Here is a 15,229-nt window from a genome sequence, read left to right as displayed (position 1 = left end):
CTGATCCTAAATAGCACCCCTGCACCACTCTCTGTCCCTTTATCCTGCTTCACTTTTCTTCTTAGCACATAGCAACACCTGGCATCCTATGCATTTATTTGTTTTTTGCCTTTCTCTCTTCACTAAAATGTGAGCTTCTTGAAAGCAGGACCTTTGTCCATTTTGTTCCCTGCTGTATTCTCCAGTGCCTGGAATGGTGCTTCGCACATCGGGGGCCTCCAAATGCTTTACCACTGGCAGAAGAGCAAAGTGGTTAAGAGCCCAAGCTCTGGGCCCAGACAGCTTTGGTTTGCAGCTGGCAGTGCCACTTGGGCAAGTCACTTTAGCTCTTTGTGCCTCATTTTCTCATGTGTGAGGTGGGGACAGTAATGATACCCACCTCAGAGCGTCCTTGTGTGGATTAACTAGTTATTACGAATGAAGCATTCAGAATAGTGCCTGGCACATAGTAAGTACAGTTCAATCCACGTTGCTATTATTGGTACTGTTACTATCTTCCCTTCCTGTTTGAATTTTGTAACTAGAAGAAAAAACTCAAACTTAGACAATGCAGTAATTTTTTTTAAACAACCTTTTAAACATTTTTCTCTTTTTATTACTTTGTTGCAGGTTCTCCACATACGATTCTACTTGTCAAATTGCCCAGGAGATTGCTGAGAAAATTCAACAACGAAACCAGTATGAAAGAAAAGGTGAAAAGACAACCAAGGTAATACTAGGAGAGGCTTAGTACTTAAAATGATTTGTTTGAGCTTGGAGGTCTGAAAACGTGCTTATATCTGAGACTCTGTATGTGCACGTGTATGGGGGTCTATCTGCTTACATATGTTGAATTGATATTATAACCGACCAGTTAGTAGTTATTTAATCGTTGAGACTAAATGAAGCATAACATATATTTAATTTCTCCTGTTTTACCTTAAACATTTCTGACAATTTTATAGTCTAGTTCAAGGGTTAGTAAGCTTCTTCCAGATAGTAAATCTATTAGGCTTTGCAGGCCAAAAGACAATGTCTTCAATTCTTTTGAGTATCCACTCTCACCAAAAGGATGATAGTCTTTTTTATATTTATACTTAAAAATGTAAAAACCATCTTTAGTTGTAGGCTGTACAAAAACAACAGTGGGATTTGGCTAGGAAATATATTTTTATGAAATCTCTAGTTCATACTTATGCTTTCGATTCAGATCCAACACCACAGGTTTCTTCCTTACCTTCCCCATTCCAAATTTGTATTTTCTTTCTCCCACCTTGAGAATCCTGGTTTCCAAAAGCATCAATATATTTTTACGTGTTTGGTCTATCTTACAGTTTACAGAATGCAGTTTCAAAATTACTACAAAGTACCACTACAAATACTAAATAAAGTCTAAAATCTGTATTTTTTAAAAATTTAGAATATTCCACTAAGAATACTGAGGTTATTCTATTCCAAAGTTATTAGAGTTGATTCTGTTTTTCTGAATCTTATGCAATCTTTTGTTTCTGTTTTTATTCATTTTTAAGGTTTGCTTTTCCCCAACCTTTTTGCTTTTATTTTAAATAAGTAAAACATTTGCATTTTTCAGAAGTCAAAATTATATAAAAAGGTACACTCTTGTTCCCATTTCTCTTTCCCACCTCTACTTAACCTGCTGTTTCTAAGGTGACCATTTTCATTAATTTCTGGCTTATTCTTCCTGTGTTACTTTTTGCAGAAATAAGCCTGTGTGTTTATGTGTGTGTGTGTGTGTGTGTGTGTGTGTTCTTATCTTCCTTTTATATGAAAGATAGTCTTTTGTATCTTTTTTTACTTAATAATATATTATATAAATATCTCCATATTAATTCATAGAGACCCTTTTTGTTCTTCCTTAGGGGCTATATAGTAATCTATTGTGTGACTGTAACATGGTTCATTTAACCTGTCTCTTAAGGATGGTTTCTAGTCCTTTCCTGTTATGAATAATGCTGCAGTCAATAACTTTGTCCTTTTTTTAAAAAAAAATTATTTGTGGAGGTATCTTTTAAGGGTGAGTTCTCAAAACCAGACATACATAACTTTTTTTACCTGTTGCCAAATTTTCGCCTTCACTGGGGTTGTCACCTTTGGCACCCTCACAAGCAATGTGTGAGAGCTTCTGTTTCTTCACAGCCTGACCAGCAGAGGGTGTTGTCAATCTGAATTTTTTGCCAATCTGACAAGTGAGAAATGCTATTTCAGTATAGTGTTAAATTTGTGTTTCTCATATAATGAGTCAAATGGAGTATGTTTTCATATGGGTAAGGGCTACTTATATGCTTTTTCTGTGAACCATCTTCTTGTCTTTTGCCCATTTTTCTATTGGACTATTGGCCTTTTTAGTCTTGATCTTTAAGAGCTCCTGAACATATTAGGGAGATTAGCTCTTCATGAGATATGGTAATTATTTCCTCTCCTTTATCATTTGACATTTGACTTTGCTTGTGGTTGTTTTTTAAAATGGAATTTATCCATCTTTAATTGCTTCTGTCTATTTAGTCATAATTAAGTTTTTTGCCAGTTCCAGGTTATAAAGGAATTCCTGTTCTAGTAGGTATATGGTTTCATCTTTTATATTTAGAGCTATGATCCATTTAACAACTGTCTTCTTCATGGACAGTTAGGTTATTTCTAATTGTAAATGATTTTTCAGTGTGGCTAAATTATTGCCCATGTTAGAATAAATTCCTCAAGGTAGACTTCCTGGATTTGGGTTGTATAATATTTTAAACCTTTTGAACATATATATGTCGCAGAATTACATTTCTATACCAATTATGATTATCTTTTAAAAATCTTTCTCACTCTGTTAGGGCAAAATATTATATTACAGTAGGTTAATATGCATTTTTTATTACTTATGTCTTGAACATCTATTTATTGCATATTTGCATTTCTTTTATGAATTGCCTGTATAACGTTCTTAACCTAATCTTATTTTTTAATTTCAAAGTTCTCTGTTTATATGTGTCAACTACATTAAGCTTTGATCTGGCATGTTTGGTACAAATATTTTTTCTGTTAATTTGGCTTTTGATTTTGTAAGTGATATTTTTAAATATGTACTTAGTTTTAAATTTTATTTGAAATTATCAGTATTTTTATTTGTGGTTTTTTCTTACAGAGGGAGGGGATGCCATGCTTAGAAAGGCCTTTTACACCCAGAGGTTACATAAATATTTTACCTAATTATCTAAATTATCTAAATTTGTTTTGTGTGTGTTTATAAATCTTTGAAATATTTGAAGTTTATTTTGGTGTGTTGTAGGTATCTCATTTTATTTTTTTCTCCATTTGCTATAAATCATTAATTCCCCTCTCCAAGACGTGAAATACCCTCTGTTTCATTCACTGAATTTTTATACAGCTGTGCTGTTTCTGGGCCATCTGTCTGTTCTGTTACTCTGTTGAAGCTGGTGGTAACTGCCTGCATTGTACTTCTATAGTTTTTTTGTAATGACAGCTTCATATCTGATTGTTTAAGACTGCCTTTATTATACATATTCGTGGTTTTTCTTAATTTTCCTTCATTTATTCTTCTTTCAGAGTAATTTTGTAAAACTTCATTTAAAAAAGAGTTTGTATTATGTTTCAATTACTGCCTCCTTTGCAATAAAAGAATCCAAATGGGATTTCAAATAGGCACATAGTATGTTTATAGATTAAATTTGGGAAAATTTACATTTTTACTGTGTTGAGTGTTTCCTTTTCTTTGCTTCAGCAGTATTTACTGTACAATTACTATGTGTCTGGCACTGTGCTACATACAAGATTTTGTTGGTATCGTTAATGAAGTTTAAAAGTAATAATTAAAAAACTTCTCCCTAGGTATTATCTAAATTTAGGAATGCTCCTGATATTTTCATTTTATTATTGATCACCATACTGAATTCTTTTGCTGTTTCTAATAATCTTTCAGTTGATTCTCTGAAGTTTTCCATGTAGACTGTTATCAATCTGCGAATAATGATATTTTCATCTCCTTCCTTCCAGTGTATATATTTCTTCAATTTGTCTTATTGCATTGGTTAGAACGTCTAGCTCAAAGTTAAATAATAGTGCAGTTAAGGCAATAGTGTTCTATCCTTAGTTTTTCTTTTTTTTTTTTTTTTGGTTTTGTTTTTAATTTCCCCTATACTGTATTAATCATATATTTATTCTATTTTTAATCAACCCCATGAGCTTTATTATTATTATTATTTAATTATTATTTTCTAACATCAAACTGTCTTAAATAACTAGAATAAATTCTACTTGGTAAGGTATATTGTCCTTTTCAATGGAATTCTGAATTTGCTTTGTTAATATTTTAAAAAAGATTTTTACATTTATAATCCTTAAGTGAGATGGATGTGGTTATCTCTGTCAGTGTTTTTTTTTTAACCAGGGTTATGTTAGCTTAAAATATGAATTAGACTTTCCATCTTTTTCTGTGCTTTGGAAAGCTCCTGTTTAATTATGATAATGGAACTTTTTTTCTGATTATAAAAGTAATCATTTTCTTATAAAATATTAAGAAATCCTACTTAGAGATAACCACTGTTGGCATTTTGGTGTGTTTAGTTCCTGGATTGTTTTTATTTGGGTGACATTTTATGACTTGATTTTTTCTTTTAATAAGTTAAACTGGATATCTTTGTGAATAAACTGAGATTTGAGTTATACTTTTTAATGGCTATATACTCTTTCATCTCTTGAATGCTTTTGATCTTTAATTTTGTAGACTCTTTGTAGGTCTGGTGTGTGTGTGGTGCTTTTTTGTTTGCTTGTTTTGCTCATTACTGTTTGAATGAGGAGAGAGCTGTTTGTCTTGAGCTGTTTGTTTCCCTGTAAACGTTGTGGGTGGTTCTTCCCTGGTTCCCAGAGGTATTAGAATAAAGTGAGACTTTTCTTGGTTACTGATGCCTTGGAGAGTTGCTTGATGTGTGTAGCCGTTGGCCAGCCTCAGGCTTTCTCTGCTTTTCTTAGTGTGATTCTGCTCATGTAAAGGAGGGAGCACCTGCTTTCACCCAAGTTGCATAATTGCTACTTTTAACAAGGTAGCAAATGAAACCTGTGGTATTCTGTGTTTTTAACATAGCTCTGATTTTATCCATGGTGGAATATGTCTTAATTTAAATGGGCAGTTTATTTTTCACTTTTCCAAATTCCTGAGAGGTGCTCTCTCTTTCCTCTTCCTCTATCCTTTAATGTAACATTTTGGAGTCACAACCCAAAATTTCTTCCAGGATTTTAGAATGATTGGATAAAATTCACACACTCCTGGAAAAAGAGTCATGTGTGGTTGACATTCCTCTTGTACAAAAAGAACACATTGCTATGAAATGTTTCAATGGGTTATAAATTTTACCAGTATGTTTAGAGAGACTGGTCGAGACAGTAATGGGATGTCTTTTGAAGCCTGGTTGAGGGAATTGTGGGTTTTGCTATCGAATGAAGACTTGGGGAACACAATTTCCTGCATGGCTCCAAGGTGCATAACTAGGATCAATGGGTAGAAGCTCTATGGACAGCATTCAGCTGCTGATGAGGGCAAATTGACAGTTTCCAATCAATGTCAGTGTTCAAGTATGGCCTTGCTCACCACGTGGCCAGGTTGTAGAGTGAGTACAGGCCAGAGACTGGGCCAGGCACTGCTGAGACTGCTTACAGCCCTGAGTTTGTTGTTGGGAGGCCAAGCATCTCTTCCAGCCCTTCCTGGATTGAATCATAACCTGTAAAGCAGCATTTATATGATATAGTTTAGTAGATTGTACACCTCTGGACTGGAATACTTAGGATGTGTTCTTTTCTTTTCAGCTTACGGTGACAATCAGAGCTTTGTTGCAGAACCTGAAGGAAAAGATCGCCCTTTTGAAGGACTTATTGCTAAGAGCTGTGTCAACACATCAGATGTATCCATGTAAACATTTCCACCTCTTTTCTAGAGTGGGAGGAAAAACAGTCTTATTTTAAGAAAGGAAGGAATCTGGGCCACCCAGATTTTTCCACAGCTTGAGGAAGACCTGGTTTCCAAAATATTGCCTATAATCTTGATTTCTATTTTAAGTGTCTGTTACATGTTTTATAGTGAATATGCTGGCAAAGCAAGACCTGCTGAAGGAATTAACTTATTTGGGCGTAACCTGTACAGCGTAGGAAGCTAATGCTTTCTGTCAGTGCTGTATTTTCAGAGCCCTGCATAGCTCCCTGTCTAGACTGCCTTGAAGATGGCTAGCCACTGCTCCAACAGGAAAACTTCCATGAATCCATGATAATCCTGAGCTCTGATTCCATTTCTGGAGTTTCCAGAGTTTTTAATGATCCATTTCTTTTCAGAGAGGCCGATACCAATAGAAAGCATACACCTTTCCCCCTGTTTTTGTAGATTATTGAGATGTGACTTGTGTGCCTTATTATTCTTCCAGTGGCACAGGTACTGCCTCTAGTTTGGGAGTTTGGGGGGTAAGTGGTGGGGTAGGACTTGCTTGAAACCAGTCCTGCCAACATTGTCAAGTACTGAAACATTTTTTTTTTTCTTTTTTTTTTTTGAGACAGACTTTCACTCTGTTGCCCGGGCTAGAGTGAGTGCCGTGGCGTCAGCCTATCTCACAGCAACCTCAAACTCCTGGGCTCAAGCAATACTTCTGCCTCAGCCTCCCGAGTAGCTGGGACTACAGGGACATGCCACAGTGCCTGGCTAATTTTTTCTATGTATTCTTAGTTGTCCAGCTAATTTCTTTCTATTTTTAGTAGAGATGGGGTCTCGCTCTTGCTCAGGCTGGTCTCGAACTCCTGAGCTCAAACGATCCACCAGCCTCAGCCTCCCAGAGTGCCAGGGTTACAGGCGTGAGCCACTGTGCCCGGCCTGAAAAATTTTTTTTTTGAGAAATTCGTACTGTGATCAATTTAGGAAAATCCATGTGACCTGTTAACCTAAATGAGCTCTTTATACCTGATTTTATATTGATTTGGAAACTGACCTCAAACTGGTCTTCTCCCATCCTTTCTCTAAATTGTCAGTAGTTCATGCCAAAGACCAAATTTTTGGCATCTCTGGAAATGGTTACTACCTCATTTTAAATATAGGAAAATGTATGAATATAGCTTCTTAGATAAAACAATTGAAGGTATTTAAAAAAATATTTCCTCCCAAGTGTAACCTCTTTATGTTACCAGGAAAGTTGGTTTAGATTAGGTGCATGATTTTCTAAATATTCAGTCTTTAATCCACTAAGGTTTCAGATAAAAGTTTAACTTTAATAAACAATTGGGACCTTATTTTTAACACAACTGGAATATTCTGGCACATTTAGTTTGTAGCTTTATCCTCCATCTGGTATTATTTGTTACTGCATAGTTATTCTATCATATAAAGAATTTTTATTTTACCAAAATCGACAAGTCTTAATATATAGACCTCAAGTAGTTTTAGATGGGCAGGGCTATTTCTTCTGCTTTCTGTACTAAGTACTGGGAGGTCTGCACATGGGGTCAAAGTGTGCAAATTCATGATACTGTTACCTAAAGCACATGTGTTAGGTAACTAAATATTGTTTCATGGTATAATATTAATAGCTATGTATTTGCTAACTTCCATTCAGGTAACTGATTATTCTTTGTCTTATTTATATGCTAAACCTATAGGGCAAGGAAAATATACAAATTAAGAACTTTTACTTTTTCTGTTAATAATTTCTGCTAGTTATTAATTATAGAATACTAAGAATACCACAATAATAATTGACTTTATTCTCCTAAATGCTTATAGTCTATCTGTTGAAATCTCATAGATTTTTGGTTTTGTGGTGATCTCAGAATTACATCCTAAATTACTAAACACTAAGCATTAAAAACACTGAACAACATGATTTAAAAGATTACAAAAATATTTAGGGACCTTATTTGGATAATTAAAATTTCCTAGAAGAAATAAAAAACTCAACTGGACTATAACAGTTTTCTGTAAAATCCTGTTTATTTATTTATTTTTTTTAAATAATTGATGTATTTCTACTGTAACTGCAGCTAGTACTAGGGATTGCATTCAGATAATCTGCCCCATGGGGGCGCTCATAAACTTCTGTTAGTTTCAGGGAGGCCACCTTTCTTTTGATGTGATGAAAAGGAGGCAGCTTCTATATTACCAGTGCCTCTTTTTAATTCTCCTTCTGTCCCCTCATCTTCCCTTCCCTTGAGTTCCTTCCTCCTCCCAAACATTTTTTCATAATTCCATGGCAGTTTTCCTCCAGATTTAAGATACATCAGATAGCAACTTGTCAGTCTTAATAACCTACTATTATCAGTTTGTTTTGGTGGTTCCTTTTTCTTCCTTACAAGAAAGTTAATGAGCCGGAGTCTAACTCTGGAAAGAGAATCCAGCATTCCAGCAGAGGAGATTTTTACACAGAGGAGAGTAATCTTTCAGAGCTTTAGTAACTTGCCCAGGACCCCACAGCTGGGAAGTAGAAGGGCCAGATTCAAACACAGGGCTGTCTGGCCCCAAAGTCAGTTGTTTAAGAGCTGAATTCTACTTTAGTAGAGATAATAACTGGCATGTCTTCAACTAGAATTCTCTGTTAATTGGCATGTTGCTGTAGTGCCAAGACAAATCCTGTTTATAATGCAAATCCTCAAGAACCTTCTTAACTATCAGAATGATGAAAGTGTTCATGGTGGTTTGTTAGGTATACTTTATGAGGTTGTAAATTTCAGAAAAATTTTTGTCCGTAAATCACCAATGGAGTGACTGTTTAATCCTTTTTTGAGGCATAATTAATGTAGGGTGACTTTTTAAATGTGAATATTTGAATACTGCATTTTCTTACTATGCCAGGTAGTTGAGAGTTTATGGTACTTTACTTAATGAATTTATGCCTTTCTATATTTGTGAAATTTTCCAAAGAACACTAGGAGTTGCCAGAAAGATAAGTCCTATGAAAATGCTTTCTAAACAATTAAATTTGTGGAGTTAAGGAATAAGATGTTATGCTCTTTCCTGAAAAAGTATTTTTCTCCTGGCAAGAATAAACATGAAATTAAAATGAAAGTTTTGTGTTTTGAATCTGTTAGTTTGCAATTAATAAACCAAAGACATGCAGCCAGAGAGTTGAAATTACTGAAAGACATTAACTTCTATTCTTAGTGCTTCTTTGAGATAGGAATTGTAATTGCCTCCCAGTTGGGAAAAGGTATGTGCTATAGGAGGCTGCATGTGAAATTCCAGATAGTACTAAAGATATTCTTAGAATTGGCTTTACATGAACCTTGTGTGTTTGTTGGCTTTTCAAAGGCATCACCTGTACTTCTTTAAAGAAAATTTTTAAAAAACTCCTTTCAAGGGTGTTTAACATCAAAAGATATTTTGGTGTATTGGGAGAATGCCTGTGGAAATAATTTTTTTAAATCTATAAATAACTTAACTCTGAATTTTTTTGGGAAAAAGGTAGGTAGGTGGGTGGGTGGATAGATAGATGTGGTAAAAACTATATAACAAACCCCAATGAATGCAGGTGTGGAGACACTAACTGAATAGATTTTAGAGGACTCCTCTGGTGGAGCCAGGGAGGTGAAGTGGTTCTCAAACATGGTGCCTGTCCAAGTCAGAGTTTGCACTGGCGCCTGGTGACAAGAGAATAGGAAGATAGTGCTTATGTCAGTAGACATTTTCTGATTTATAGTCTGTTACATGGTTCTTTCTAGTTTTTGGTGTTAAAATCTTGTTTTTCCACCGTGATATTAAAAGTAGTTAGTACTTTTACCTGTTGTTGTTTCTTTGAACATCCATGCCTGCAAAAATGTTATGATTGTTAATGCTATATAAGTACCACCCTCTTTCTCCCGAATTTTTTTTGAAATATTACTGGTCCATGAAGTACTAAAACCTAGGCACCAGTATAGTGAGAACAGCACTGGCTTTGGAACCAGACAGAGCAGAGAGTGAAGACCAGCTCTGCCACTTGCTCAAGGCCAAACAGCAGTTTAGCCTTTCTGGACCTTATTTTCATTATCTATAAAGTAAAAAAAAAATCATACTTGGCAAGGTTGTTATGAAAGTTGAAGAAAATGTTTCTAAAGCCCCTCACAGTGCCCCCATAATGGTGGGTGTTGAATAAAAGGTAGCTATCAACACTTAGTAACTGTGTAACCTTGGGCAAGTTACTTAACCTCTTTGTGCCCTATTTTTCTCATTTGTGAAATAGGGATGATAAAGGTCCACATGGGTTATAGATTGTCATGAGGATTAGATTATATGCATAGAAGATGCTTCACGTACAGTACGTCCTTCTTGTACAATTTTTACAATTTTTATTGTAAAAATTACAGCTACCATTGAGAATTTACAGGTAGTCCTTTTACAAAGGTGGTTATATCAAAGAACACAGATAATGATGGTATTAAGATAGTATTTGCAAAATGTGATCAGTGCTTTGAGGAAGGTAAAAGCTTGTGCTGGTACATAATAGATATTTATTAGAGTTTGATTTAAAGAAAAGTGAGCCAAAAAAGTCTTCTGACCTCTGAAACCTTAAATTGTCTCCTTGCAGTTCTTCTGTTATGGCATGGAGAAGTAATTATCTGCAAACTTCTTCCTTCTTCACAGCAGTTCATTCACAAAATAAGACTTACCTAAATTCTTAGGCTTTCTACCAAATAAAGAGAAAAAAATGGGAGCTGGAGGAGGGAGGTAGTCCTGTGGATCCAGCAACTCGGTCACCCTACTCCTTCTGTGGGTCACAGTGTTTACTGGTTACAGCAGAGAAGCTGGGCTTATGCTTACTGGTAGTAGGTATTGGGAATACAATATCAGGATCCGATTCCATTTGCAACCTTACATTTCCATGAATTGGCTATAATTACGTGTAAAATCAGCCTAGGCAATGCCAAAGTACTATAGTAGTGAGTTCTTCCTTTTCCTTATTTGTCTGTTCTCTGACATTCTTCTTGGTATTCACCAAGTTGGTGGAAGAAGAGGCCACTAGCACTGGCCACTGACCGTGGGCCGTATTTTCTACCTGTCCTTAGCCTCAGGCACACTCTGCCCCACCCCCCTACTCTACCAAACTACCACGTAGGTGTCCACATACATGCAGTATGGATTGTTGCCCGGGTGATTCTTTGACCTCTTGTTAACATCAACCTGTATATAGCAAGGGTACTAAGCAGATGGTCCATTACTCAATTTATTCTGCTTCCACCTCCCCTCACCCCGTCTCCTTATGCTCTGTTCTCGCCACAGATTGAAATAAAATATAAAACAAAGAGGCAGAGTGTTCCTAATTGGATAGTTTTCCAGTTTTCCCACATTTACAGGGATTCCCTGAGTATATTCTGAATTCGTATTTTCTGTGCTATTTTTAACAGGATTCTGAGAAGTGGTGAAGTTAAGTGAGCAGTGCTGGGTGCCTCAGGGTGGGGAAGGCCCCTGGAATGCTCGGTGGGCAAGCCCAGCACGATGTGGTGGAAAAGCCCTGACCTAGTGTAGAAAGAGTTGGGCTCTCTGGGCTGTAGCCCTGAATTACTGTTAACCAGCTGAGTTAACCAGCTGACTTGGCCACACTGGGCCTTAATTTCCTGGTCAGGAAAACAAGAGAATTAGGCTGGGGGAATCCCTAAGGCCTCGTCTGGCATCAAATGTCTAGGATACTGTTCTTCAGTTACTAATCTACAAACATAATCAACTTTTACTCTTATGACTTGATGTTCTTTGTTAGTTCATTTTTTTTTTTTTTTTATTTGAGACAGAGTCTCGCTCTGTCACCTGGGCTAGAGTGCCATGGGGTCAGCCTAGCTCACAGCAACCTCAAATTCCTGTGATCCTCCTGCCTCAGCCTCCCGAGTAGCTGGGACTACAGGCGTGCGCTGCCATGTCTGGCTAATTTTTTCTATTTTTAGTAGAGACGGGATCTCACTCTTGCTCAGGCTGGTCTTAAACTCCTGACCTCAAGTGATCCTCCCACCTCAGCCTCCCAGAGTGCTAGGATTACAGGCGTGAGCCACCGCGCCCGGCCTGTTAGTTCATTCTTAACATTAGTTTAAATCCATAACTAGGATCTGCTGAAGTTTAAAACTTATCTTTATTGTTTCTATTATAAAAAGTAGTTTCTACTTGTGCATGTCTTATTGTTAGTTTTTACCAGTGGCTCCTCTCTCTCTTCCTCTTCCCCAGCCTGTCCCATCTCATTCTTCATAGTTCATAATGTTGACAGTTGGCACCTATCAGCCCAAACTTTTATAGGCACGAAATATGCATATGTACACATAAAATTGTTTTGACTATAAAGGGATCATACTATACGTGTGGTACCAGAGGTTGTGTTTTTATTAATTAGGATATGATAGAGGCAAACAATACAAAACAATGTTCAGTGAAAAGTCAGTCTTCCTCACACCTGAACCCTCAGGTCCCCTTCCTTAGAGGCAATGTTTGTAGATCCTTCCAGAACTTTTCTGTGAATATACAAACATGTATATGTCTGTCTGAATTTTTTTGACATAGTGGGAACACACTATTCACTGTTTAGCTCCTTGCTGCTGCTGCTTTTTTTTTGGGTTTAGTACTATGTTTTGGAGATTATTCCATAGCAAATAAGTCATATAAGCTCCTAGTAAGTGCTCAGAAATATTAATTATTATTATCAGTTATTCATTTATAAACAGCTTTCCTGTTCCTTTTTTAGGCTACAAAACATTCCATTCGATAGATGCACTAATTCCTCATTGATGTTTCCAATATTTGACTATTACAAATAATGCTGCAGTGGACATCCTTGCTCCTAAGTCCTGGTATAAACATATGAAGGTATCTGCAGGAGAAATTCCTGTTGAAAGAATATGCCTTTTAAATTTTGTTAGGTATTTAGAAGGCAGTCTGGCAATTGGTTGAACCTGTTTACGTTCTCATCAAGAATGTATGAGAGTGCCTGGTTCCTCATCCCTTTGCAGAACTCTCTTGTAGGTTTCCTAATGTGATAGTTGAAAGTGGTATCTTGCATTTCTTTTATTAATGTGAAACTGAATGTCTTTTCATTTGAGTACAGATATTAGTGTTTCTTTTTTCTGTGCTCTTTTATGTCCTATGCCTTTTTTTTATTCTATTATTTGTCACTTGTAATCTTATTTTGCAGATATTTAAAATTTTATATAATCATGGCTTCTAGGTTTTCAATCTTGCCTAGAAAGATTTTTCCTACTTGAAGATTATTAAAAAGTTCATCTATGTCTTCTAATACTTTTACAAGTTTATTTTTAAATTGCTGAGCCAATTTAATCTGTGCTTAATTGTAATATTGGATTATAGTTCAGCATATGTTTGCTTGGGAGGTTGGGTACTTAAATCCCAACAAAACCAGCGGTTTCCAGGGTAGGTTGAACATAGCACAGAAGACAAGGCTAGCTAGTACAGGTTGAGTATTCCTTATCTGAAATGCTTGGGACCAGAAGTGTTTCAAATTTTGGATTTTGAAATATTTGCATATACATAATGAGATATTTTGGGGAGGGGACCCAAGTCCGAGCACCAATTCATTTATGTTTCATATACACCTATACACATAGCCTGGAGGTAATTTTATACAATATTACCTGTGTTTTGACTGTAACCCATCACATGCGGTCAGGTGTGGAATTTGCCACTTGTGCTGTCTTGTCAGATTTTGGAGCATTTTTGGGCTTTCAGATTAGGGATGCTCATCCTGCATTGTGATATAATTGATAGTTTCCACAATTTAAAATTCCCATTTTGTCCTGTATAATTCTTATGATCCCTTGTTATGTTTTAATTTTTGGGGAGCTTCTTTTAAATAGAAAAACCTTCTGCCTTGACAATTTGCCATTAATTTGAAAGACATCGATACTTATTTTTGATACTGCATTGATCCAAAGACTAATATTTGGCCCTTTTATTAATACTGAGGAAATATTTAAGGTTACTGTTTCTTTGTTACAGTTGCTACTTCATGGTTTCCAAGATGTGGTACTTAGTGACTGTTGTCAAGCAGGAAATGGAAAACTAATGGTAGTAATTTGACTCAGGAAAGTGTGGCATTCTGGAATGTTGAGAGAATTCCTTTATTATTTTTTAATATCTAAAGCCACTAACACTGCTCAGCTACCTTGGTTTGGGGATTTATGATTTTTCTAACTACTGTCTGTTACTGTGGCAAACTTTTGCCTGGGTTTGTTTACTAATTTGCTAGCTAGCCCTTGCTACGCAAAATTAGCAACAAAAATTATAGATTCCCTGTGCTACGGTTTTCTCACCCAGGTAATGGGAATGCTACTACTTGAAAATTACTCAGAAACTTTTTGGGCCTAAGTACAATGTTTTATATCCCTCTTAAAAGGAAAAGTATCTATATATCCAAAGTCGCAGTCTCACTAATGCTTTGCTATTTTTACTAGGACTAGGTAATTGTGGCCAGAGCTACATTGAATCATCAACGTTTTAGCTCCAATAAAACTAAGGCCATTTAATGAAAAAGTAAAAGCTAGATAAAATTGAGTTGAGGTGGCTTATTTTTGTGCTCACTTTTTATGTCTTGTGTCAGCTATATCCTTTCAAAGGTGTTTGTTAGCTTTCTCATTCTCTTTATGGCAAAAATTTTCTCCTTCAATATTTCCTTTATTTTTTAACACACATATGTGTACACACCTACTTCAGCCTAGAAGAACTTGTGTAGTTTGCTTGAAGAAAGCTAGTATATAAAACTTTGAATTTAGTCCTGATTTATTTTTTTAACCATCACTTATGAGTTTGTGCTGGTGTTACCTATAAAGAAACAGAGATCCAAAAAGGTGAAGTTACTGGTTCAAGATCAGAGATAGTGGTCAAAACAGGACACAAACTCTGCCCTTGGGACTCCCAGTCTAGCAGGCTTACTAGAATCACACATTCAAATATGATTCTTTATAATTTTCTTGAAAGATTATGCAATATATTTAAATAATGAGCTGATGGTAACAACTTTTAGAGCAGATCTGTTGCATAAAGTAGCGCTTTACAAAATAAAGTCCAGGTATATTAATAGGTATTAACACGGGAGAAAGAGGGCAATATAGAGACCCTACTCTGCTTTTTTAAACAGAGTATCTTAGGGTACTCATGTGTAGGAAGTGACCCCTGAACACCGGCACCTATAACTCAAATCCTGAAGAATCCCTGAGCCAGATTGTTCTGTTGACAGGAAAAGTCATTTAAATCTTGGTCACTGTGAGGAAAATAACATTTACCTAGTATATTTCTCAG

At 36.0% G+C, this 15,229-nt stretch overlaps 1 protein-coding gene across 2 annotated transcripts in view; it reads left to right on the top strand.

Moving 5' to 3' along the window:
* The window catches only part of STX8 (syntaxin 8), a 264,310-nt gene that overhangs the window by 4,536 nt on the left and 244,545 nt on the right, over positions 1 to 15,229 (top strand). For both annotated transcript variants that reach the window (XM_069483377.1, XM_069483378.1), the window contains exons 2-3: positions 610 to 709; positions 5,803 to 5,897. In XM_069483377.1, coding sequence (XP_069339478.1) covers positions 610 to 709; positions 5,803 to 5,897 — 195 coding nt within the window. The remainder of the gene's footprint in view (positions 1 to 609; positions 710 to 5,802; positions 5,898 to 15,229) is intronic.

Source organism: Eulemur rufifrons, chromosome 9, assembly GCF_041146395.1.
Source record: "Eulemur rufifrons isolate Redbay chromosome 9, OSU_ERuf_1, whole genome shotgun sequence".
Taxonomy (NCBI): Eukaryota; Metazoa; Chordata; class Mammalia; order Primates; family Lemuridae; genus Eulemur; species Eulemur rufifrons.
The sequence above is the reverse complement of the archived record's forward strand: the minus strand, read 5'-3'. Positions and strand labels throughout refer to the sequence as shown.